Here is a 21,641-nt window from a genome sequence, read left to right on the forward strand (position 1 = left end):
AACACGGTCATGTTATATAGATCTACGTTCTAATATGAACTCATCGCTGGTAAAGCTGGTCATTCTCGAGACCAATATATATCGAGAAATATATTCAACATGCAGATTCTCTTGACATTCCGATCGTAAATAAACAATTGCAGCATCATTCCAAAGTAATCTCAGAGATATATATAGATCGATATCATTTTAGGGCTGTCGATCCCGTGACTTTCTACTATCTTTTCTCTTTCTCGTCTGTTTCTTCATCATCTTCTACTCTTCTTTCACTTCACGTTCTTTCTCATTGTCTCTCTATCTTTCCATTTCTCTCCTTCCCACCTCAATGATCCCAAACCATTCTTCAATCCTCTAGGCAGCTACAGCTCCTGTCTCAGCGGAAGACCCACCAAACCCGCAAGGATCGGCGCCATGCATCAACTAACGAGTCTATTGGACTTATTGATTATGCACCTCGCTGATCCACCTCCCCTGAAATCCAGTTCATTCGGTCCACCGTTCCTATTCCACCGGACATGCATTCAGCTGAAGCGAAGCTGACAGTCCCGAGTGGCTCCAGTCCAGATCACAGCCGACCAATGCATCCCGGTCACACCATAACTCAATTCCCCTCCAGTCACGCATTCTTCAATCTGTTTGCAGAGTCCGACTCCGAGTCCTCGTCAATCTAATCTGCATCTCTCCCTGCATCGGACCATCGGACCATCACAAATCGCCCGATTCGGCTCCATAATAGGCTACACTATGCGCCATGCCGATCCCGCCGTGTCCGGCCAGCCATGTCCTGTACGACCGTGCAAGGTGGACTCGAGTCTCTTGGCTGGCTGATCGCACTCAGCAATCTTACTTTGCAGCAGTCAGGGTGCGACTGCCGTCTCCATCCCGGATCCGGGAGAGTATATAAGGGATGCTGGCTGGCCCCGCGACCAGTCAACCAGCCATACAGCTTCCTACCTACCCTCTCCCGTCCATTCCAGGTTGACGGTTCTTCATCATGGCCCCCAAATCGGTCTTCTACTCTCTCTTCGCCTCCCTCTCTCTGGCTCTGGCCGCCGCCACCCCAGAACCTGACTTCGAGACCATCGTCGTCGGTGGCGGCCCCGCCGGATTGAGTGCCCTGAGCGGACTGTCGCGGGTGAGGCGCTCGGCGGCCTTGTTCGACTCGCACGAATACCGCAATGACCCCACGCGCAACATGCACGATGTGATCGGGAATGATGGTAGGTTATCTACCCTTTTCTGAGTTATCACTCCCGCCTCCTGTCAAATGACTAACCTCGCCAGGCACCGTTCCCAGCGAATTCCGCGGCCTCGCCCGCGATCAAATCACCACCAACTACAACGAGACGGCCACCTTCATCGACCAGAAGATCAAGACAATCGAGCCCATCTCCATTCCCAAAGACGGCGACGCCACCGACACCCTCTTCAAAGCCACCGATGCCACCGGCAAAGAGTACTACGCCAAGAAGGTCGTCCTAGCCACCGGCATGATCGACATCCTGCCCAACACCCCAGGCCTCGAAGAAGCCTGGGGCAAGGGCGTCTACTGGTGCCCCTGGTGCGACGGCTTCGAGCACCGCGACCAGCCCTTCGGCATCCTCGGCCCCCTCCCAGACTCCCTAGCCAGCGTCAACGAGATCTGGACCCTCAACAAGGACATCGTCGTCTACCTCAACGGCACGCAGACCCCCGAAGCCGAAGCCGCCATCGCCAAGAAGAACCCCGACTGGCGCAAGCAGTTCGACAAGTACGGCGTGCGCGTCGACAACCGCGTCATCGCCTCCTTCGAGCGTCTTCAGGACGGCAACGCCAACAAGGATAACCACGGCCGCCAGTTCGACATCTTCCGCATCCACTTCGTCGACGGCTCCCACGAAGACCGCAACGCCTTCATCACCAACTACCCCTCCGCCCAGCGCTCCGACCTCCCCGACCGTCTCGGCCTCGCCATGATCGACGGCAAGATCGACGCCCAGTCGAACCCGGGAATGCGCACCACCCTCCCGGGCGTCTTCGCCATCGGCGACTGCAACAGCGATGGTAGCACCAACGTCCCGCACGCCATGTTCAGCGGCAAGCGCGCTGCCGTCTTCCTCCACGGTATGTTAACCCCCCCCTGCTTCCGCCTCACATATATCAAAACCATTGAAAAAAACCCACTAACAACCAAAATAGTCGAACTCGCCAAAGAAGAAGCCAACCACTCCATCAGCAAGCGCAACCTGCCCTCCCGCCGCGTTATGGAGAGAGAAGCCGAGCGCGCGATGGGCAACGACCTCGACGAGGTGTGGAACAAGGCTCGTGGGCTGTAATTTGCTTTCTTTGCTGGAAAAGAAGGTAATATCCCATGATGTATGTGCATGCTTGCGTGCTCTAGTTACAGCCTGAGACGGCCCACATCACTTGTGGGACTCGGGCATAGATGCCTCGCTTGGGTGGGAACAAAAACGTCTTATGAAAAGCTACTTTAATTAATTTAATCATAATTGTTCCTGGACTAGAAGAGGCTGCTGTTTGTTGCGTATATAGTAATGTGTAACGACTACGCGCGTAGCCAGTCTATGCTATACCTGTGGTTTTATACAGCTACACTAGAACCGCACATACTGTTTAATATTATTATTATCGAAGCTATTACTAGTGGATAAATCAACATAGCACGTATATATCTCTTTCTTTACTGTTGCTCCCTCCCCTCCTTCCACCAACAGTCGAACTTTTGCCCGTGAAACAAACCAAGCGATAAAAAACCAAACAACCAAACAATCATACCCAAATACGAATACCCCCAACCCCATAAACCAAAACAGATTACGATAGTGACGCCTACCCAAAAGGCACAGTAAATTACTCCGCCTCCTCTTCTTCCTTGCTTGCAGCCAGGAAGAACCGGCCCTTGGGCTTGCCGGGCTCCTCGTACTCGAGGGTAAGGCGCGCCAGATGGCCGAGCAGGTTCTCGATCTTGAGATCGCCCTTGTCGCGCTTGGCTCGGCCCAAATTGTCAAGCCACTTGAACTTGTTCAGCATGAAATACACCAAAGCGATGACGATCTCCACGCCTAGCGAGTAGCCCCATACCCGGACGACGGTCACGATGTCCGTCCAGCCGTTGGTTGTCTCCACGAACTTGTCTGCTGGGTGGGTGGGCATCGTCTCGTTGGTGAACCAACCGAACAGGCAGAAGATGGTAGCTAGAATGTCCACGCCCAGGATGGCTGTGACTAGGTGGATTGATGGCCATGTGTCTGCCCCGCGAGTGACGAAAATGAGCCAGTTCTCCGTGAGCGCCACTTCCAGGAACAGCACCTCTTGAATGGAGCCCCAATTCTGCACGATACCTCCGGACGGTAGGAACATGGAACCGCGGACCACCCAGGTGCCCAGCGCAAGGAGGAGACCGAGAAGCACTGAAATAAACCAAATCTTCGGCAATTGCCACTCCACAGGTCGGAGTTCAAACGAGGCATTATCATATGCCACTGCCACGGTTGCCAGATCCGCAAAGAGGGCCAGGAATACAATCAGTTCCACGCGAATACTCTCATTAATGATAATCATCGACGTGACCAAATAGATCTCCAAGTGCAAACAGAGGGCGATACGGTATTGAATATACGCCTTCATCCGGTGGAAGATCTGCCGAGCCACCTTGATCGAGTCAATGATAGTCGATAAGCCTGGTTCCAAGAACACAATATCCGAAGCTGATTGCGCTGCTTCCGATGCACCTTCCACGGCAATACCGCAGTCCGCTTTCTTCAAGGACGGGGCGTCGTTCACACCATCTCCGGTCATCGCAGTCAGATGCCCTCGGTCCTGGAGCATTTGGACCACCTGGTATTTATGTTCGGGGAAGACCTCTGCAAATCCATCTGCTTTTTCAACCAAGTCCCCGGCCATCGCTCCACTCAGACCGCCGTGAATAAGCTTGTCCGAGTTGTACACTTTAGTACCAAGCGAAAGCATCTTGCAAGTTTCCTTGGCAATAGCCAACGCGTCACCAGTAAGCATTTTAACACTGATACCGAGGTTCTGGGCTTCATGGATCGTGTGCGCCGTGTCCTCTCTGGGCGGGTCAAACATCGGGAGCATGCCAAGCAAGGTCCAGTCTTCGCCTTCTTTCTGCACCGCAACACCAAGAGAGCGGAAGCCACGGTGGGCAAATTCCTGCGCTTTGGATTTGTAGAGGTCGGAGGTCTCTTTGGGGCAGTTGGTCAGCTGGAGCACAGCTTTGGGGGCTCCCTTGGTGCAAGTGTATTTGACGCCATCGCAGCTTGCAACGGTCACGATACGCTTGGACACTGGGTCGAAGGGTTGGTATTTCTCCGTAATCCAGCCCCGACGCAGGATCTCGCGCGCCTTGGGATACTGCCTGAGCGTGAGGATCGTTACTTTGTCGATCGGGTCCAGAGATTCAATATTGTGGGACGACGCCAGTACGGCCACTGCAAACATCCAATCGATGTCGACGCCTTCCGCAACGTAAGGATCCCGGATGCTTAGTTTGTTGGCTGTAAGCGTGCCGGTTTTATCGGAACACAGGATATCAACACCCTGATACTAGGTTAGCTATGATATTCCCTCTCGGCATGACAGGCACGACTTACCGCCAACGATTCAATTGCCGTGAGCTTTTGGACAATCGCCTTCTTTTTGGCCAAGTAGGCCGCACCCACGGCCATGGTGGTGGTGGTCACCACGGGGAGACCGACGGGCACACCAACGATGAGCAAACCCAGGGTATAATGGAGGAGAGTCTGCTGGCGAGGGGAGGCGATGGGCAGATGACGGAAGAAGCCGCCGATCCATGCTGCAAGGATCCAGGCCATGACGAGAATAAGGAGCGAGGTACCGATGTTGTCCATGACGATTTCGAAATGGCCCGCGCCGCGCGCGGCCTGCACCATGCTGGCGGTTTTACCCACAAACGAGGTTTTTGCGCTAGTCTGGACCACGGCGTAGGCTTTCCCACGCTTACAGCCGGTCGTGTAGTAGATCATATCGCCCATATAACGATCCACTGCTAGGGACTCTCCAGTAATGGCCGAGTGGTCGCAGGCCAGGATCGGGTAGCCTCGCCTGCGTCTCGGAGTCGGCTTCCCCTCGCCCTCCTCGCCCCCCTCACCCTGTTTCTCAGTCTCTTTGTCCTTACCCTGGTTATCCACATCTTCGATATCAGATTCCGAAGTGCTGCTGAGATCCCCCTGAGTCTGCATGGTTTGGAATTCTTCCCATCCGTTGGGGTCATTAACATCACAGACCACTTTGGAATCAGCCGGAACGACGTTGCCATCGCCAATGACGATCTACCGTGCCGTTAGAAAGAGACGAAAGGCATACAAAGCCGGTCTTCAGGTATACACACCACATCACCAGGCACAAGTTCCTTGGCCAGGATCTCTTGCTCTTGTCCATCACGGATGACCTTCGCCCTCATGGCAATGTCTCCTTTCAAACTGGCCACGACATCGGCGGCTTGCTTCTCCTGGTACCAACCCACAGCGGCATTCAGGCACAAAATACCGATAATGACACCGAAGTCAATCCAATCGTCCAGACCGGCGGCAAGAAGCATGGCCAGCTCCATGACTGCAGTCCTGTTAGATCTCCTGTATTCGCAGCCTGAATGGAGTGGTCGTCTCCCAAGGGTGACAACTTACCATAGAGAATGGGCCCTCGGAAATACGATATGACCTTGGCGATTGGGTTCTCCTTCTCCGAGACCAGCTCATTCCATCCGGAACTGCGTCGTCGAACGTGGACCTCCGAGGAGGAAAGACCCTGGTGAATATCGGTGATGCGCCACTCTTCCGGGTACTGCCCTTCTTCTGCGGGCTTGTGCTTGACGTGAACCTTGCGCTTCTTCCAGGGAGCGTACCAAACTCTTTTCACTTCTTCGTCCTCCTGACCTTCATCTCCCCGACCCTCGCGGTACGTGGAAACGTATTTGACGAGCTTGCCATACTCGTCAAGGTTGGCATAATCTTCCTTGTAGGAGACCCGGGAGACACGTCTAGAGGCACGCCCCTCGGACGTTGAGCCACGAGTTGGCGCCGTGCGTTCAACGTCACCGGAGGCAGCGCCGCCTTGCTGAGCCATCTTGACGGCTATGGTATGAAAGTAGGGGGGACTCGATTCGCAGGCCCTCTGCTCTTCGCACACCGCCGCGTACAGTACAAATGAACGGACCTGGGGAGGGGAAGAGACAGAAACGAGAGGTCAAACGTAGTAACGATAGTATGTAGAGTAGAAGAGAGAAAAAGAAAAAACGGATGTTGTAGGACTGGCACGAGAAGATAGTCACTGCGTTGCAGCGATGGGCTTGTACAAGATCAATACTCGAACAGGCAGCGGATCCCACTGACAGGGACCATCGCACAAAGATTATCATGCTGACGTAGTCGAGTCCGGGAGAATTTCCGAGAAGCTTAGTGGTGATAGGTACCTGTGTTACCCCTTTCGGCAAGGCACCGCTGGGGCAGTGCCTGTCATGCTCAGGACACCAGCGTGATTAGAGCCACGACTCCTTGATTCAACCATGGCTTGAACATTGTTGACGTAGATCATTTGCCAGGTCTACCCGAGGGATCCGATGGACTGCGGGCCGGGTACACCAGGGAACAAACGCTGTTCATTTGCTCTGGCGTCCCACCGAAGTATATGATAGGGCCCATGCAACAAATGACTCGAAAGAACCGAGTGAGCCGAGACTGATTTCCATGGCTGTGGCTGACTACCGGAGGGGTTTGGTCGCAGAAGAGCCGTGGAACGAGTCGACAGGAGACGACAGGGGAGACCAAGATGAGAGGGGTTGCATCAACATCTCGATCTGCTGTACATGATAGATCGGAGAAATGATCATCAAACCAGACGATCGACCGATGTGGGGTATGTAACTCTGATGGATCCACAGTGAAGGACGAATGATGAAGAGAAGAGGAAGAAAGACAGAAAAAGAAGAAGAAGAATAAGACGAAAAGGGAAAAAGTATGGCTGACCAAGTCCTGACTCATCGAGGCCTGAGGCCGTTAGGGTTGAGATGAACAGACATCACCACGCGTCATTCCTGGACTATATACGGAGGGAGATTCTTTAAGACGATCTTGGCCCGTCAAAGCTGAATGATACTGACCAACTGCAGAAAATTCGCAGTCCGTCCACTTGGAGGAAGGGTAGAACCATCCGTACTGTAGGTCACCCATAGAGATAGAGCGCCTCATTCTTGGATACCAGTCGAAACGGTACCAAGTCCATTTACCGAACTACATTTCTAACCTGAGGAAATCATGAAAATATTGAAAGATGATCTACGGAGTTGAAATCCAGATGCAAAAGAGCGAGGTGAGCAGACGATATCCATGCCGTCACCACCCGCTTGGCAGTACCTACGGATGCAACGACAACCGCACGCCTCGGAAGAAAGATTGGTTGCAGCCTAGTTGCTCAAGGGGATGCAGGATTGAGGAACGAAATGCTTGATAATGTTTATTGATGTATATCTAGACCATTAACGGATCGTCTTCGGTTCTATTTCATCAAATCCATTCCAAACGTAAGGCGTCATAGCCTACCGTGATTATGGGCATTTATTTGCCCGTCTTGCCGGTAGGGATGTTGAACAGGACGGCCGGCTGGCCCGGCGCGTAGGCCCGGTCGACACGGTAGTATCCCTTGCGCTCAAACTGGATGATCTCGCCCTGCTTCAGGTCGGCCACGTTGCAGTCGGCCACGGCGTCCTCGCGGAACTCGGTCGTCTTGTTCAGCACGTCCTCGAGAGCGTCCTCCTCCTGCAAAGTGTCCTTGTTCAGGAGGTAGTCGAAGTCCACCAGCTCCACCGGCACCAGTTCCTGGTCCGCCGACAGCCAGGTGACCTTCTTCTCCGTCTTCTTGAAGTCACCCTCCAGGTGGAGCTCCAGCTCCAGCTCCTGGACAACACCCGCGGCGTCCGCCGTGATCTTGCGCACAATGGCATTGCCCCAGCCCATCAGCGTGACTTCCTCATCCTGCTTGAAGCTCTTGGCATCCTCCTGGTCGAAGAGGAGCGAGCTGCTGTAGACGACCTTCTTCTTGCCGACGGCCGGGTTCTTGACATGGCTGGGCTTCTCCTCCGAGTAGGGCGCCGCGGGGCCCTTCTGGGTGATGGTCGCCTTGACCAGGCCCTTCTTGAGGACGGCCGTGTGGCGGGGAGCAACCGGGTCGATGTACTTCCTGTTGGTGGCCCAGATCAGGGTCCAGTCCAGGTTGGTGATGTTCTTGCTCGGGCCCTGCTTGAGGATGAACTCCCGCAGCGCGGGAATGGTCATACCACGACGGCGGATACCGCGGATGGTGGGGAATCGGGGATCATCCCAGCCCCAGACCACGCCCTCGTCGACCAGCTTGGTGAGCTTGCGCTTCGACAGCAGGGTGCGGATGAAGTTCATGCGCGCAAAGTCCCAGACCTGCACGTGGCGGAGCTTCAGGGTATCCAGGAACCACTGGTACTGGGGGTTTCGGTCCCGGTACTCGATGGTCCTCAGGGCGTGAGTGACGCCCTCCATCGAGTCGACAATCGGGCAGCAGAAGTCGTAGGTTGGGTAGATCTTCCACTGGGTGCCAGTGCGGTGGTGCGGGCTGGGGTTGCAGCGGTAGATGACGGGGTCACGCATAGCCTTGTTGGGGTTGTCGACCGACATCTTCGCGCGGATGCACCAGCGCTGTCCCTCCTCGCTGCCCGTCTTCATCTCTTCCAAGTGAGCCAGGTTCTCCTCGACCGACGCATCACGGCGCGCGCTAGGCAACCCGTCCATGCGCTGCTTCTGCATGACTTCCTTCTCCGTGTCATCGGCGTAGGCATTGCCCTCCTTGATGATGCGCACACCGTAGTCGTACAGCTCATCGAAGTAGTCACTGGTGTAGCTGGTACGGTCCGGCTTGATGCCCATCAACGCCAGATCCTCGACGATGGCCTGCTCGAACTCCATCTTCTCCTTGCTGGGGTTGGTGTCATCGAAACGCACAAGCAGCGTGCCGTTGTACTTCTCGTGGGCGAAGTAGTCGTTCAGGAGGGCAGCCTTGGCGTGTCCGATGTGCAGGTACCCCGAAGGCTCCGGGGGGAAACGGGTCACAACGCCCTTATCGGTGTTGTGCAGGGCGATGTCGTAGCTGGCGCCCTCCTTGGCCTTGGCAGATTTCTTCTCCTTGGCGGTGGCATTGAGGGCCTCAATGGCAGCAGTGGCCCAGGGGCAGAGCTCCTCCAGGAAAGTGAACCACCGGGTCAAGTTGACCAGCGCACCCTTGCGAACGGCCGAGATACCGACCCGGTTGCCCCGGATGGCACCCCAGAGGGCAATGTCGGCAGTGGAGAGGGCGTATCCAACCACGAACGACCGCAGAAGCAGGTGGGTGTTCAGGCGCTGCAGCTGGGAGTCCAGCGCCTTGAAGTCGAGCGTAGTGAAAGACTCGAGCTGAGAGAGCCACTCGTTCTCCTGTTTGGATCATTTCCGGTTAGACATAGGGTCCTCTATCTTTTTCTTCCCGTCTAGACGCCACGGCAGTGCAGGTCCGACTTACCAGCTGCTCATCCTTGCTCTCCAAGTAAGGGAAGCTAGACTGCAACTCCCGCAGAGCATTCACAGTCCCATACACAGGAGTGCCACTGGTTCCAGTAAACTGGACCACGGCCTTATCGCCCTGCTGAAGCTCCGCAGCATCCTCGTAGGTGATCTGGATGACCGGCTCCGGGCGGGACTCATTGATAGAGGTCGCAACCAGAAGCACGGGAAGCAACAGGGCTTGATTGGCCCGAGTGGCCAAAGTAAGATTGACGTTCGACATGACTGAATTCGATCCCTTCGAACGTGCAGGATTGACTGAACAAGATGGAGAAGTGGGGGAGAGTTGGAGGGGCAATTTCACCCGCTGATAATTGGGCAGACTCGGGCGCCGCGTTTCTCCGCCCCGAACCTCCGAGAGAGCTTTCGGGACCAGAAAACAATTCCATCGACCGTTCTTGTCTTGTCGCTCGTTGTCTCCACACCACTCTTCATCCACCCACGTTCCCTCTCCAGCGGTCATGTCCTCTTCATACGGCTCTCTCCTGCCGTCCGCGGCAAGGAGTGTCTTGTCATTATGCCGACCTCCTCTCCGTCAAGCGCCAATGGCTCCTTTCCTCGCCGGCTTCCAACAACAGACCCGCGGTTTCAAGAAAGGGAAGAAGGAGAAGAAGGAGAAGGAGGCAGCAAAGAAAGCCCGCAAGGGACCGCGGGATTTCGTTCAAAAGGATCTCAAGGATATGGAGCAGTTTGCGCTGTGCGACGCGATGAGGTAGGTCGACCGTAACTTCAGTCCGGAAGAGAGAAAGAGACCGCCTGGCTGACCACTTCTTCTTCCCGCAGGTACATCCGCGCCTTCGAGGTTGGCCGTGACCCAGCAGTCACCAAGTACGAGATTCACGTTCGATTGAAGACGAAGCGCGACGGACCCGTCATCCGCAACATGCTCCGATTCCCGCACTCCGTCCAGACCGAGTCGCGGATCTGCGTGATTTGCCCGCCGGGGTCGAGACACGAGAAGGAGGCGCGCGCGGCGGGCGCCGTTCTGGTCGGTGAGCAGGAGGTTTTCGACAAGGTCAAGAACGGACAGCTTGAATTCGACCGCGTCATCTGCCACCCGGACAGTTTGGAAGCGCTGAACAAGGCCGCGCTGGGCCGCATCCTCGGTCCCCGAGGGATGATGCCGAGCGCGAAGACGGGCACCGTCGTTGAAGACGTCGCCAACCGCGTCGAGATGCTGCGTGGCGGTACCGTGTACCGCGAGCGTGATGCGGTTATCCGACTTCCCATCGGCCAGCTGCGCTTCTCGCCCGAGGAGTTGCGCGACAACCTGCGTGCCACCCTCAACCAGATTAAGAAGGACGCCGCTGGTCTGAACGACCGTATCACGAAGGAGATCTACGAAGTGGTATGCAGATTCCTCAATCTTCAATTGGATCGGTCTAACAAATTATAGGTGCTGAGTTCCACCCATGGGCCTGGTTTCAGCTTGACCGGAGAGTTCTCGAGCGACAATTCCCCCGACACCGCCTTATTGCGCGGGATGTAAATTAAATTAGCCATTGACTTGTTTTGGGTGTACAGATTATGTTTCAATAGGAAGGAGCTGGTGTATAATGGGAATTCATTCAAATATATAGTCTAAGAGAGAGGAACCAACGGGGTCTCCAACGCCGACGCTATGCCAGGTAAAATAACAGAAGGGATCAAGTAGTTAGGCAGAGGGAAGTAGAAAGAACCGTGAGTGGCACTATAATTTCTTCAGGTTCTTCAGGGTCGACACGGCACTGTTGTCCTCTCCCATGAGATTGTAGAGGCGCAAAACGGCCATAGTTTTGGTGTCTTGTTTATCGCCCGCCCGGCTAGCCTGTTCGAGGGCGGTCTTGAGATCGAGAAGGAGAGCCGCGTTGATCTTCGAGATGCGCGGCCGCTGATTGACGAAGAACGGGTGGTCATCCCCGAGCCGCGACGACGATCGCGTCAGGTAGACGTATTTCTGAATGTGATGTTCGAGTCTCTTCAGCGACACCAGGGGCGCCGTGGCCGCTCCATTAGTGAGAAGCCCCTCGTCGCCGCTCTCCTCACTATCCGTATCCAGCCCGTCGTCGGAGTCCGTCCCGGAGCCATCGTCCGCATCCCGCCGCTGCATAGCCGTTGTCGTCGACGAAACCGCCTCCCCGATCATCAGCCTCTTCTCCAGCTCGTCCACCCGGTCCGCGTAGTCCAGCAAGGCGCGACCGAAATTCGCATTCCCGCGGAGCCGCCTTTTCTCGTTCAGCAGCTGTTCCATCTCCTCGTGGCGAGCTTCGACCCTCTCCCGGATTGTTTGGACGTCGCGCTGGAAGGAGAGCAGGCCCACGCGGATCTGCTCGACCTTCTCCTCGCCTCCGTGCAGCGCGGAGCCCAGTGACAGGAAGTCCTGGTAGTTATGGTTGACCAGGTCTAGCAGTTCCCTGCCGAGGAGCTGGTCCAGTTCGCGCAGCTCCTGGCGGAGGTCTTCGAGGCTTTGGTGTCGGTTGGTCAGGGACGAGAGGTACTCGGCTGGGTCGAAGTCGGGGGCGAGGAAGGAGGAGCGGGTTAGGGGTTCCGGAAAGGGGAGGCCAGAGGGATCATCGTCGATGTCGGACCCGGAATCGTCGGGTTCGCCAAACTAGAGCAGCGCGATTAGAACAATCAGTCCAAGAGAGTTCAGGGAGGGACTGCAGGTGGGTGGGGGGGACCATTGGTGGGATCATGGTCTTGCGGGGAGGTGCATACACGAAATAGGTTCATTTCGGTATTCAATCCGAGGATATATGAATGAAGGAGTAAGCAAGGATGTCTTGCGCGTGGATCGAAAGCGATGTGGAGAGAGGAAGTCGGGGAGAGTGTGAAGAAGGAGCGTGAGATGAAGTTGGTTGGCGCGGAGTACGGGATCGTCCCGACTACTAAGAGACCACCCGTGGCTTTTCTTGTCTACTCCGGTGTACACTTCAACAACTACACCTACCTATACCTATGATCTAGATATAGGTTATTTGGCAAGATTTCCTTTCATTTATTCTCGCCTTCCAGACGAATAAGCCCTCAGAGATTACATTCTACAACCATAACCAACAGTGTTATTATATATGTTATACATTCAAGACTCGCCCCAATTGATACTAAGGCTTCACACCATGCGATATCTATCCAAGCAATGCAAGACTAAAGATGGGACTCATTTCTCTTCCCCGGTCTATGCGATCCATAATGGTTATACTTTGCAATACCGGCCGTAACCGTCTTCAGTTCTTCCAGATAGTTCTGATACACCCTTCGCGGCGTCGTGCCATACTTCCGACACAGAAAAGCCGCAACAGCAGTCGCAATCCCATGATGACCTCCATTCCCCATAAACTTGGTATTAGAGCTGGCAACGTGCGTAGCACTCATATGTTTCCCAGCCATCATCAGGTTCGACACATTGACCGAATACAGACACCGGAACGGGATATCGTAGGGACTCTTATCGCGCTCATCCCACTCCCAGTGTTTGAGCCGGAAGTCGTATTTCTCGTCGCCCGGATAGTGTAGACAGAATGCGCCGTCATTTTGGACCACGGCGTCGGGGAAGGGCTTGTGCGTGCGGATATCCGTCTCGGTGAGCACGTAGTCGCCCTTGTAGCGATGGTGCTCGCCCTGCGCCGGCACGAAAGCCACCCAGTCGAGGGCGAGGTTGGCGTAGGTGTCAGGCTCCACGGTCTTCACGTTGGAAAACGTGCCGTAGATTGCGCGGAGTAGGTGGTCACGGATGTGCTCCCCCTGGGTGTACGGGTCCAGCCACTGGCCGTACTCCCAGAAATGCGTGAGTCGGCCCTTGATCGTGGGGTCCGGGACGTGGCCGGGGGGCAGGATCACCGGTCCAGGTCCATTCTCCCGACCGGGTCGTCGCAGTTGGCCTCGGAGGTCGGTGTAGTCTTTGGCTATCTCCGTGGCCCATGGCACGGTGGGGAAGGAAATCGGGGAGTCGGCCATTTTGGTGCGGAAGAAGACGGTGTTGCCGTGGTGCATGTGGTCGCCTTCGACCGGCGCGAGGCTCTCTCCATACTCCGCCTGCGACTCCTGACCGAAGAGCGTCTCTGCACTGGAAAGTCGTCCGAGGACAGCGGTTCCCGAGCCGTCGATGAATACGGGGGCGGAAATCCGCGTCTCTCGGCCGCTGCGGGCGTGTCGAGCGTCGATCGAGACAATGTTAGACTCTGTCGTGACCGTGTGATAGACTGTGTGCTCAAGGAACACCGTGGCGGTTGGCTCAGCTTCCAGTAACCGTACCGCCAGCAGGTCACCGTCCGCGGTCCTGGCGGAGAACTCGTCCACCAGCGGTCCGGTCCACCCTCGCGGGCTTAGTCCAATCTCCACGCTGGCGTTGCCGCCCAGAAAGGGACGGTCCTGAACCAGGGCCACTCGCTGGCCCAGTCGAGCGGCCGTCAACGCGGCTGCAGTGCCAGCTACTCCCCCTCCGACGACAACGACATCAAAAGATCCACCATTGACAGGCTCCTCGGGGAGTCCACGCAGCCGACGTCTCCATGCGCGGGATGTCTCATTGACTGCCACGGGTGGTGCCATATCCTCCGTGGTGAGGAAGATAGCATCACAACGCCCACAAAAGCCGGTAAGGTCGTGGAGCGCCAATGTGACGTCTCCCGCGGCCAGATTCACCTGGCCACCTAGTTCCCAGTTCCAGTCTCGGTCGTTGGCACCAAGCTCGGTGGGGAGGCGTTTTCCACCGACGGAGAGGGTGAATCTTCCAGGATGATGGCCAGGAACCCAGTCTTTGGCGCGCACCCAGACGTTGTACCGCGTGGGGTTGCGGATGGAGATGACGGTGGTGGCATCCGCAACCGGAGTGCCATTCCCATGGGCCAGCAGGTATGGTGATCCCATCTCGTTCTCAAACTGGGAGTCCATCACCCAGCCGCCGAAGTCATTGAATGACTCGGCTTCCACGAGGATGCCCATGGGGTATGATTCGGTGTCCATGGTGGTGGGTTTAGACTACCACTTGGCGCGAGTTGTCCAGGTAATGGCATGAATACACGCAGTTGCAGTGGATTATTGGCCACTCGGGGTATATCAGAACCGTGAATGTTCGGCCCTCGGTAGTCTAAACGTTCAGTCGCCTCGGTCATCCATGCGGTGTTGACTTCAAGATTCAAGTTTATACTGGTATTGGGTATACCTAGAATGAGCAAGTTTTCCCTTCGGACATTTCAATATAAGGCCCATTCCCCTACATTATAATCATGGTGATATTGTTGTCGTTATCATCAATAGGTGCTCGGATAGATTCAATCTGATATTGTAATCCGGACTTGTCTATATGATTGGCCATTGACACCAAGACAATACCTAAGTAGCGACAATGCAGTTACCAATAGGCACAAAGACACAACCAAGAGAAATACCTCGTAGTATCCTCAGTTGGCAAACTGCATAAGCCACATACACGGTTACAACAGACGTAGTAGCGTTGTATATATCGGGGTCGGCTTGCCGGTCTCGGGTGATCTTCCGCCTAGATCCCGCTCGGCATTCGGTCCATCGACCGAGGACTTAATGATGATCCTTATCGGAAATAAAGTACTCCAATAAGTCAGAACTTATTAAACGAAGGATTAATACAGTAGATACCCATGCAGAAGTCACGGTATTATTGTATTGACCGTGGTATCACCTTGTAAGGATCTTCGTCAGACATACCATCTAGTAATCTATTTTTCCCCAATCGGGCAATGGTGGTCACCTGAGATACACTTCCCCTCATTCTCCATCGCCAATGACGCTTTTCTTCCGCGCCAAAGCAGACCGTGATGATCGTCCGGCTGCAGATCTGGAAACTCTGCAACTTCCATAGGAATCCTCCTCCGCCACTGCAGCTCTGCGTTCGTCCACTCAATCAGAAACCGCTAATGTGGTGCTGCACCGCCAGCATGTCCGCTGTCTCGTGAGCCCATGCAGTCATCGATACGTGTCACTGGTGTCTGACAAAGTCCACCAATCCCACCACAGAGGATCCCTCTGAACAACTGGACGAGACGTTGGGAAACAAAACGGTGGTGTCGTCGTATCTGCGTCCCCTCCCCCCTTCCCACGTTATCTTGTCACGGACAAGGATCGCTCTGCCGGCAGTTAGTACTACTAGTACTTACAACGGAGTACATCGCCCTCCGACCCCTCCTGCCTCCCCCCCTCAAGTCGGGGAGATGGATCTGGAATACAGGTCGGACAGGGTGTCCACCCACCCTGACGCACCGTTGCGTCGTCCTCCACGTCCCCCTCGCTGGTCGCAGATTACCACCCCCTCCCACTCCACCCCGGTGGTCGAACCCGTTGGTCCCTCTCACCAACCCACCCCAGCTATCAATAGCAATCGCGGCTTTATCCTCGATGAGTCGGCTCGTGCGTATCGTACCACGGCCCTCCGTCAACTCAACGGGTCGTCCGCCAGACCCTGGTCCGCGAGTTCGCGACATCAGGCCCATCATCATCCTCCCCCCACCCGGTCGACCCTGGCGTCGCAGCCGGTACTGGTAAGAGCCTATTCAGGCGGTCCCCATGATTCCCAAGAAACGTCCAAGATGCCGTCGCGGCGATCATTCCTCTTCACGGGTGGCTCCGGCCCCGGGTCCAGCTCCAGCTCCGGATCCCAAAACCGCGGACCCCCGCTCCCGTCCCACGAGGACTTCGGCATCGACAGCATCCTGCGCGCCATTGAGCCCAACATCCGTGGCACCCTAGAGTCCATCGGCGAGATATGCGGTCGCAGCAAACTGAGCCTCGCCAATGAATACGACAGCCATATCGCTCCCTTGGGCGAGATTCGCGCCCCGGCAGGCGGCCTCTTGACCGTCGAAGAAGCGAGCTCGGACCATGAACGCCAGCTGGACAACGTCGTTATCTACGACGACGAGCCGAGTCTCGTCGACGGGCGGGATGGGCCCCGCTCTCACGCTGAATACTGGGACCATCGTCTCCCGCATGGAGCGGCGGTTTATCCGTCCACGATACCCCTTGCTCGAGAGGCACCGCCTATCCAACCAACGACAGATGCCCGCGCGAGCGATGCACCAGCAGTCCCAACTACCCGGGAATTCGTATCGAGTCCCAAAACCGGCGGTCGCGCGTTCCTGCAGAAACAGGCGCACACAAGCGGCGACGACCACAGACAGCGGATCCTTACCCCGGCGGTAGTGTCCGAGGTGCTTCTCGACGCGCGAGCCGAAAGCCACCAACATGGTCCTCCGCTCACGTCGGAGGTGCCGGATGAGGTCCCGGCAGAGACGGGGGTGGGCGCTGTTAACGCAGACGCGGATGTCCGACAGCAACGCTGGCGATCGCCTTCCGAGTCGGAACGGCCGTCGATGGGCGCGGATGCGCAGGCGCTATTTGGCTGGCTCCGGACTGCTCGCGACGGTCGAACGGATAGACCGACGGCGGAGATGAGGCTGCGGGCGATGTTGGAGAGGCCGCGGGAGGTGGCTCATGCAGAGTAGTCTTGTCCTTTTGACCTGGAGATGGGATCTACCTTGCTCGGTCTACCCTTACTGTCTATCCTTGATACGGTCTACACTGGATGTCAGATCTACCTTGATACCAGATTTACCTTGATATCGCATCTAACCTAGATATGGAAATGTAACATGATACATGATCGAACTAGCTGCATATTATGAAATTCGCTTGAATGCGAATAGTCTTCGCATATCAATCTCTATTGTCAAACCATGGTATACGATATCGCTATAGACACTAAACCCCAAAACAAACCACCCAACTAATTCCCCTCAATCTGCGTAATCAACGTCTTTGCAAATTCCTCAAACCGCCCATACGACCAACACTCGCGATACCGATCCACAAGCGGTCTCTCATCGGGAGCCCCCGTGCTCTCCAACTGCCTTCCTTCCCCTTCCCCATCATCATCACTGTCATCACTATCATCACCCCGCACAGCAGACCCCTCAACCAGCTCCCCAAATTTAACATCAACCGGCACGCGGCCCAAAAACGGCACGCCCATCTCCCCCGCCATAACCTCACCCCCGCCACTCGAAAACAGATTCGTCACCTCTCCACAGCAAGGACACGTATAACCCGACATATTCTCAATAACACCCAGCGTCGGAATCCGCGTCTTCACGCAAAAGTTCACCTCCTTGCGCACGTCCGACGTCGCCACCGCCTGCGGCGTCGTGACGAGCACCGCGCCCGTCAGCCGCGGCAGGGAAGGCGCGGACGCGGTGTGCGCGTCTGTCGTGGAGAGCGTGAGGAGCTGTTCGGCGAGCGCGATGTGCTCGTCGCTTGTGCCGGGGGGCGTGTCGATTAGCAGGTAGTCTGTGGATCCCCAGTTCACGTCGGCGAGGAATTGTCGGATCATGGCTGTTTTTTTGGGCCCGCGCCAGATGACGGCGTCGCCGCGGTCGCGGAGGAGGAAGCCGAGCGAGATGCAGCGGAAGGAGCCTCTTTCTCTTCCTTCTTCTCTTTCTGCTTCTTGTGTTTGTTGTTGTGGTTGTGTTTCTGATTGTGGGTGTTGTTCTTGTGCGCCGGAAGAGAAGGAGGGAGAGGATGTGGTGGCGTCGTGCACAGTCACAGGCAACCAACCCCCCGGACCTTGCGTGATTTTGGCATCTTCAAGGCCGACGAGACGTGGGATAGACGGGCCTGTGAGATCGATGTCGAGGATGCCGACGGATTTGCCTTGCAGGGAGAGCGCGAGCGCGAGTTGCAGAGTCACGGAGGATTTGCCGACGCCGCCTTTGCCGGATAGGACCTGTATTTCAGCCGGTTAGCACGATTATATCTAGTATATATATATTTTTTGTAAAATTATAGGTTGTAATGAGTGGGAAGTTCAAGGTGGAATTGTCACGGTTTGCGCCTCACATGGCGGCGTTATCGATAAGCTGAGGAGGGGTATTTTCTCTTCTTCTTCCTGTTCTCTTTCTTTGGATAACTCACCAGCACAATATTCTTAACTCCCGTTAGAGGCATTCTCAACCAATTAGCCTATATTGTTATAGATGATGGGTTTATTGCGGAGAGAGAAAGGAAGGAAGAGAGAAATCCCGAATTAGTGCAGCTTTTGCGTCATCCCGCCATGCTTATCAATCACCGATTGACACCGCGCATTACAATCTATATTCTACGTTCGATCTGCATAGAAGAGCTCCACTCGACATCGTCTAATCAATTCATTTGATAGATTCTTGCACTTCATTACTGACATGCAATCCGTTCATTGCCATTTCTGCACCACCACCCCGCCGCGTCTAAACTCCGGCAGTTCGGACAGGGCCGTCGCCTTGTCTGTCAACTCCTTGCTCGGGAACGTGGTCATCAGGGCCCACGGCCGCGTCTGGCTGATCGGGCTGGCTGCCGCGACGAACTGGTAGACGTCGCCGATCGTGTGGCTGGTGTTGAACCGTGCCGTGAGTCGGGTGCCATCGCCGAGACGCACTTGCAGCGTGATCGTCGGCTGGGACTCATCCACTTCGGGTGTGTTGGGTTCGACCACGGGTTGACTGGTGGCGGGGACGGGGGAAACGGCCGGGGCGGGAGACTGCACGCCGGGCGTCGGGCTGCCGAGTCGCTGCCCTTGACCCGAGAACGGCTTGTACTTGGGCTTCGGCTTGACGTACTTCTCGTCGTGCTGTTTGATCTCCACGTCGACCTCCTGGCCCGGTTGCACGTTCATAATCGAGAGGGGCGCACGGCCCTGTCGGATGCCCTCCAGGATCTCGGCGTTCCGGGGGTCGTCGGAGCGGTAGAGGTCGCCGTCGTCGACGGAGAAGCCATCGGACCAGAAGTGAAGGGTGCGTTGGACGCGTTGTGCGGGTTGAGGTCGTTGAGGGGTGGGGGTGTCGATAACCCGACTGGGGGCGTCGTCACCACCCAAGGTTCGCGCGGACCCCGTGAAGTGGGATCTCGTCGGCCCTGCATCGTCGGATTCGGGGATTTGAGTCCTGTCGAATGAAATATGGACGTTAGCATTCGGACTCCCGTTGTAGATGAACACCTGCCGCTGTTTCGTACCTTTGAGCCTTTTCAATGATCTTCCTCTTAATATCGTCAGGATTCTGCACAGCCAGTCCAGATTTCTCCCCTCCTGCGAAGAAGTCCTGATCTTCCGTGTCGTCTTCGTCGGTGGAGTCACCAGCCCCGCCACTCTTGGACGTGTAGTCTCCCAGGGTCGCAAACCTCTTCTTAGGCGCTGCGCTACGGGACGTGGACGGCTGAGCTTCGTTTGCCGGCGACTGGGAAGCGCCCGGCTGGTCCGATGAGCCTCCCACCGACCGCCCCCCGGCATTTGTCTCTTGTAACGCTTCGTCCTGCGCGGCGAAGAATTCGGTCACGCCCGCCTCCAAGTCCCAACCATTGGCGGAGAGGTATTCTTTGGCCTGGGCGTATTTGGTGATCAGCACGGGTTATGTTCGAAATGGAGGAAGCTAACGCCTACCTCTTCAGGGCCGGTTCTGGTCATGAGGCAGAACTGAGAGACGATCTCATCGTGTTCGGTGTTGTGTTCCATGATGGGAATCAAACGATCTATGCGCGGGAATCCAACGCAGACGTACGGTCGGATGGCAATACGTTTGCACTGGAGATGCTAAGGTAAACCGTAAAATAGTCGATTGTGATGGAGGGGAGAGAGGAGGATTGTCAGATCGTGATGGAGAAAGAACAACACGAAGAACCTCAGGCCCAGATACGTCACTGCGGGCGGATTAGTCAGTCGGAGGACAGATCTTCCGATTGTCCTCAGGCAGCAATCAGTCACAGACCTCGTCCTTTCTATATTCATAGAGAATGATGTGACTGCATGGAGGAATTACAGTTATAGTGACTATACAACAGCAAAGTCTATCGATGTTGAATTGTACCTCGAATGCGCCCTGAATAGTACCTGTAGGTACCAGGCATGATACTGCTTACCTAAGCCAGTGTCCAATCAACTCGTGCGGTCGACTCCATCCCATCCACCGCATCATTGCGACCTCAACAACAATAATCAAATCGCCCTGGATACCCTGAGGCTGGATCTCATCCCTCATCTGGATTAATACTGTACATCCCCGCCCTCGGAGACCACGTACGATCCGCCGGTCTATAGTCCGCTCTGTTCGTCCCTTCGTGGATCAACCCGCTCCCCGCATTCTCATCCCATCATCAACATCATGGCATCCGAACACCACTCGCAGTCGAAAGTGGAGTTGTACGAGTCCGGTATCACCGTTCCCTCGGATTCGGAGAACTACTCGGCCCACCAGGAGATGTCGTCGTCGTCCTCGAGCTCGCCTCTGATCCTCTACCAACCCCCGACCCTCTGGAGCCTCCTACGCGGCGCGGCCATCAACCTGGTCCTCCCGTTCGTTAACGGTCTGATGCTGGGGTTTGGAGAGTTATTTGCACATGAAGCAGCCTTCCGGTTGGGCTGGTCCGGCACAAAGGTATGCTTGGCGCATGGGAGTTTGGGGTGGATCCATCGATGTCCGGTGGACACTGAGGAAGACCGTTGCTAATTACTGTTTCTCGTATACAGATTTTCCCGACCTATCGACGATCTCATCCCCTCGGTCCTGGAGTGGAAGTGCGGGATCTTCCCTCGCGGAGAGGCAGTCGTGCCGGTCTGGACTAAGCGGACGCGGTCCCGTTGCGATAGAAAAGATTCCCAGAATTTGTCATTTAGAGGGGTTGGTTACTGCGTGCGACATCTTTGGTTATATACTCTGCATTGAAACGGATTAATACATGATTCGTTACTGTCCATGGGAAGTGCATAGACCCTCGGCATGCACAGCAGTGCCTCCGCGGATGGGGTCGGTCTCGGACGACTCCAGTCGATTCGCATTCACATCTGCTGTTTCCCTCGCCGTGCGTAGTATCTAGTAGCCATAGAATTAAATTGGACCACACGACAGACCATACCACGATGTTGATCTCATCCTTCTGGCCGCCTCATAGTACATTCGGACCGGTTCCCGCCCGGCAGAAAAGCGGTCTTGGCGGGAAAAGTCCACCCGATCCAAATCATTTCCACGTCCAGATTCATTCCATCCGTTTTCTTTCCCTCCCCCGCTCTCT

At 55.6% G+C, this 21,641-nt stretch overlaps 9 protein-coding genes across 9 annotated transcripts; 4 read left to right on the forward strand and 5 right to left on the reverse strand.

The window, feature by feature from the left end:
• The first annotated feature begins 697 nt into the window (after nt 1-697).
• Nucleotides 698-2,523, forward strand: P168DRAFT_305198 (NAD(P)/FAD-dependent oxidoreductase). Its single transcript, XM_024838909.1, has 3 exons — nt 698-1,220; nt 1,285-2,103; nt 2,179-2,523. Exons 1-3 carry the CDS (start codon nt 995-997, stop codon nt 2,313-2,315), a joined length of 1,182 nt encoding a protein of 393 aa, XP_024692497.1. The 5' UTR covers nt 698-994; the 3' UTR covers nt 2,316-2,523.
• A 327-nt stretch (nt 2,524-2,850) lies between these two features.
• P168DRAFT_237418 (putative plasma membrane H(+)ATPase) lies at nt 2,851-6,102 on the reverse strand (the record flags this gene model as incomplete). The annotated part of the gene is made up of 4 exons (XM_024833560.1): nt 2,851-4,557; nt 4,611-5,309; nt 5,369-5,592; nt 5,664-6,102. The coding sequence occupies 4 exons, from the start codon at nt 6,100-6,102 to the stop codon at nt 2,851-2,853; spliced, it is 3,069 nt and encodes a 1,022-aa protein (XP_024692498.1).
• A 1,354-nt stretch (nt 6,103-7,456) lies between these two features.
• Nucleotides 7,457-9,855, reverse strand: P168DRAFT_327925 (glutamate--tRNA ligase GUS1). The gene is made up of 2 exons (XM_024841293.1): nt 9,556-9,855; nt 7,457-9,470 (listed from the first exon to the last, which is right to left on the reverse strand). Exons 1-2 carry the CDS (start codon nt 9,817-9,819, stop codon nt 7,590-7,592), a joined length of 2,145 nt encoding a protein of 714 aa, XP_024692499.1. The 5' UTR covers nt 9,820-9,855; the 3' UTR covers nt 7,457-7,589.
• Nucleotides 9,856-9,998: 143 nt separating this feature from the next.
• Nucleotides 9,999-11,170, forward strand: P168DRAFT_254698 (mitochondrial 54S ribosomal protein uL1m). The gene is made up of 3 exons (XM_024834420.1): nt 9,999-10,308; nt 10,380-10,944; nt 10,993-11,170. Exons 1-3 carry the CDS (start codon nt 10,058-10,060, stop codon nt 11,083-11,085), a joined length of 909 nt encoding a protein of 302 aa, XP_024692500.1. The 5' UTR covers nt 9,999-10,057; the 3' UTR covers nt 11,086-11,170.
• Nucleotides 11,171-11,196: 26 nt separating this feature from the next.
• P168DRAFT_305202 (COG2 family protein) lies at nt 11,197-12,391 on the reverse strand. Its single transcript, XM_024838910.1, has 2 exons — nt 12,294-12,391; nt 11,197-12,186 (listed from the first exon to the last, which is right to left on the reverse strand). The coding sequence occupies exons 1-2, from the start codon at nt 12,306-12,308 to the stop codon at nt 11,287-11,289; spliced, it is 915 nt and encodes a 304-aa protein (XP_024692501.1). The 5' UTR covers nt 12,309-12,391; the 3' UTR covers nt 11,197-11,286.
• Nucleotides 12,392-12,510: 119 nt separating this feature from the next.
• Nucleotides 12,511-14,676, reverse strand: P168DRAFT_345203 (FAD dependent oxidoreductase). Its single transcript, XM_024841860.1, has one exon. The coding sequence runs from the start codon at nt 14,538-14,540 to the stop codon at nt 12,723-12,725; it is 1,818 nt and encodes a 605-aa protein (XP_024692502.1). The 5' UTR covers nt 14,541-14,676; the 3' UTR covers nt 12,511-12,722.
• A 692-nt stretch (nt 14,677-15,368) lies between these two features.
• P168DRAFT_291005 (uncharacterized protein) lies at nt 15,369-17,233 on the forward strand. Its single transcript, XM_024837331.1, has one exon. The coding sequence runs from the start codon at nt 15,764-15,766 to the stop codon at nt 17,051-17,053; it is 1,290 nt and encodes a 429-aa protein (XP_024692503.1). The 5' UTR covers nt 15,369-15,763; the 3' UTR covers nt 17,054-17,233.
• Nucleotides 17,234-17,258: 25 nt separating this feature from the next.
• On the reverse strand, nt 17,259-20,376 carry P168DRAFT_305204 (protein phosphatase regulator SHP1). Its single transcript, XM_024838911.1, has 5 exons — nt 20,017-20,376; nt 19,593-19,957; nt 18,814-19,522; nt 18,519-18,566; nt 17,259-18,330 (listed from the first exon to the last, which is right to left on the reverse strand). Exons 1-5 carry the CDS (start codon nt 20,086-20,088, stop codon nt 17,335-17,337), a joined length of 2,190 nt encoding a protein of 729 aa, XP_024692504.1. The 5' UTR covers nt 20,089-20,376; the 3' UTR covers nt 17,259-17,334.
• On the forward strand, nt 20,373-21,387 carry P168DRAFT_327931 (TOM13-domain-containing protein). Its single transcript, XM_024841294.1, has 2 exons — nt 20,373-21,007; nt 21,100-21,387. The coding sequence occupies exons 1-2, from the start codon at nt 20,735-20,737 to the stop codon at nt 21,193-21,195; spliced, it is 369 nt and encodes a 122-aa protein (XP_024692505.1). The 5' UTR covers nt 20,373-20,734; the 3' UTR covers nt 21,196-21,387.
• Nucleotides 21,388-21,641: the final 254 nt, after the last annotated feature.

The sequence above is a fragment of the Aspergillus campestris genome (genome assembly GCF_002847485.1).
Source record: "Aspergillus campestris IBT 28561 chromosome Unknown P168scaffold_7, whole genome shotgun sequence".
In the NCBI taxonomy this organism is placed as follows: Eukaryota; Fungi; Ascomycota; class Eurotiomycetes; order Eurotiales; family Aspergillaceae; genus Aspergillus; species Aspergillus campestris.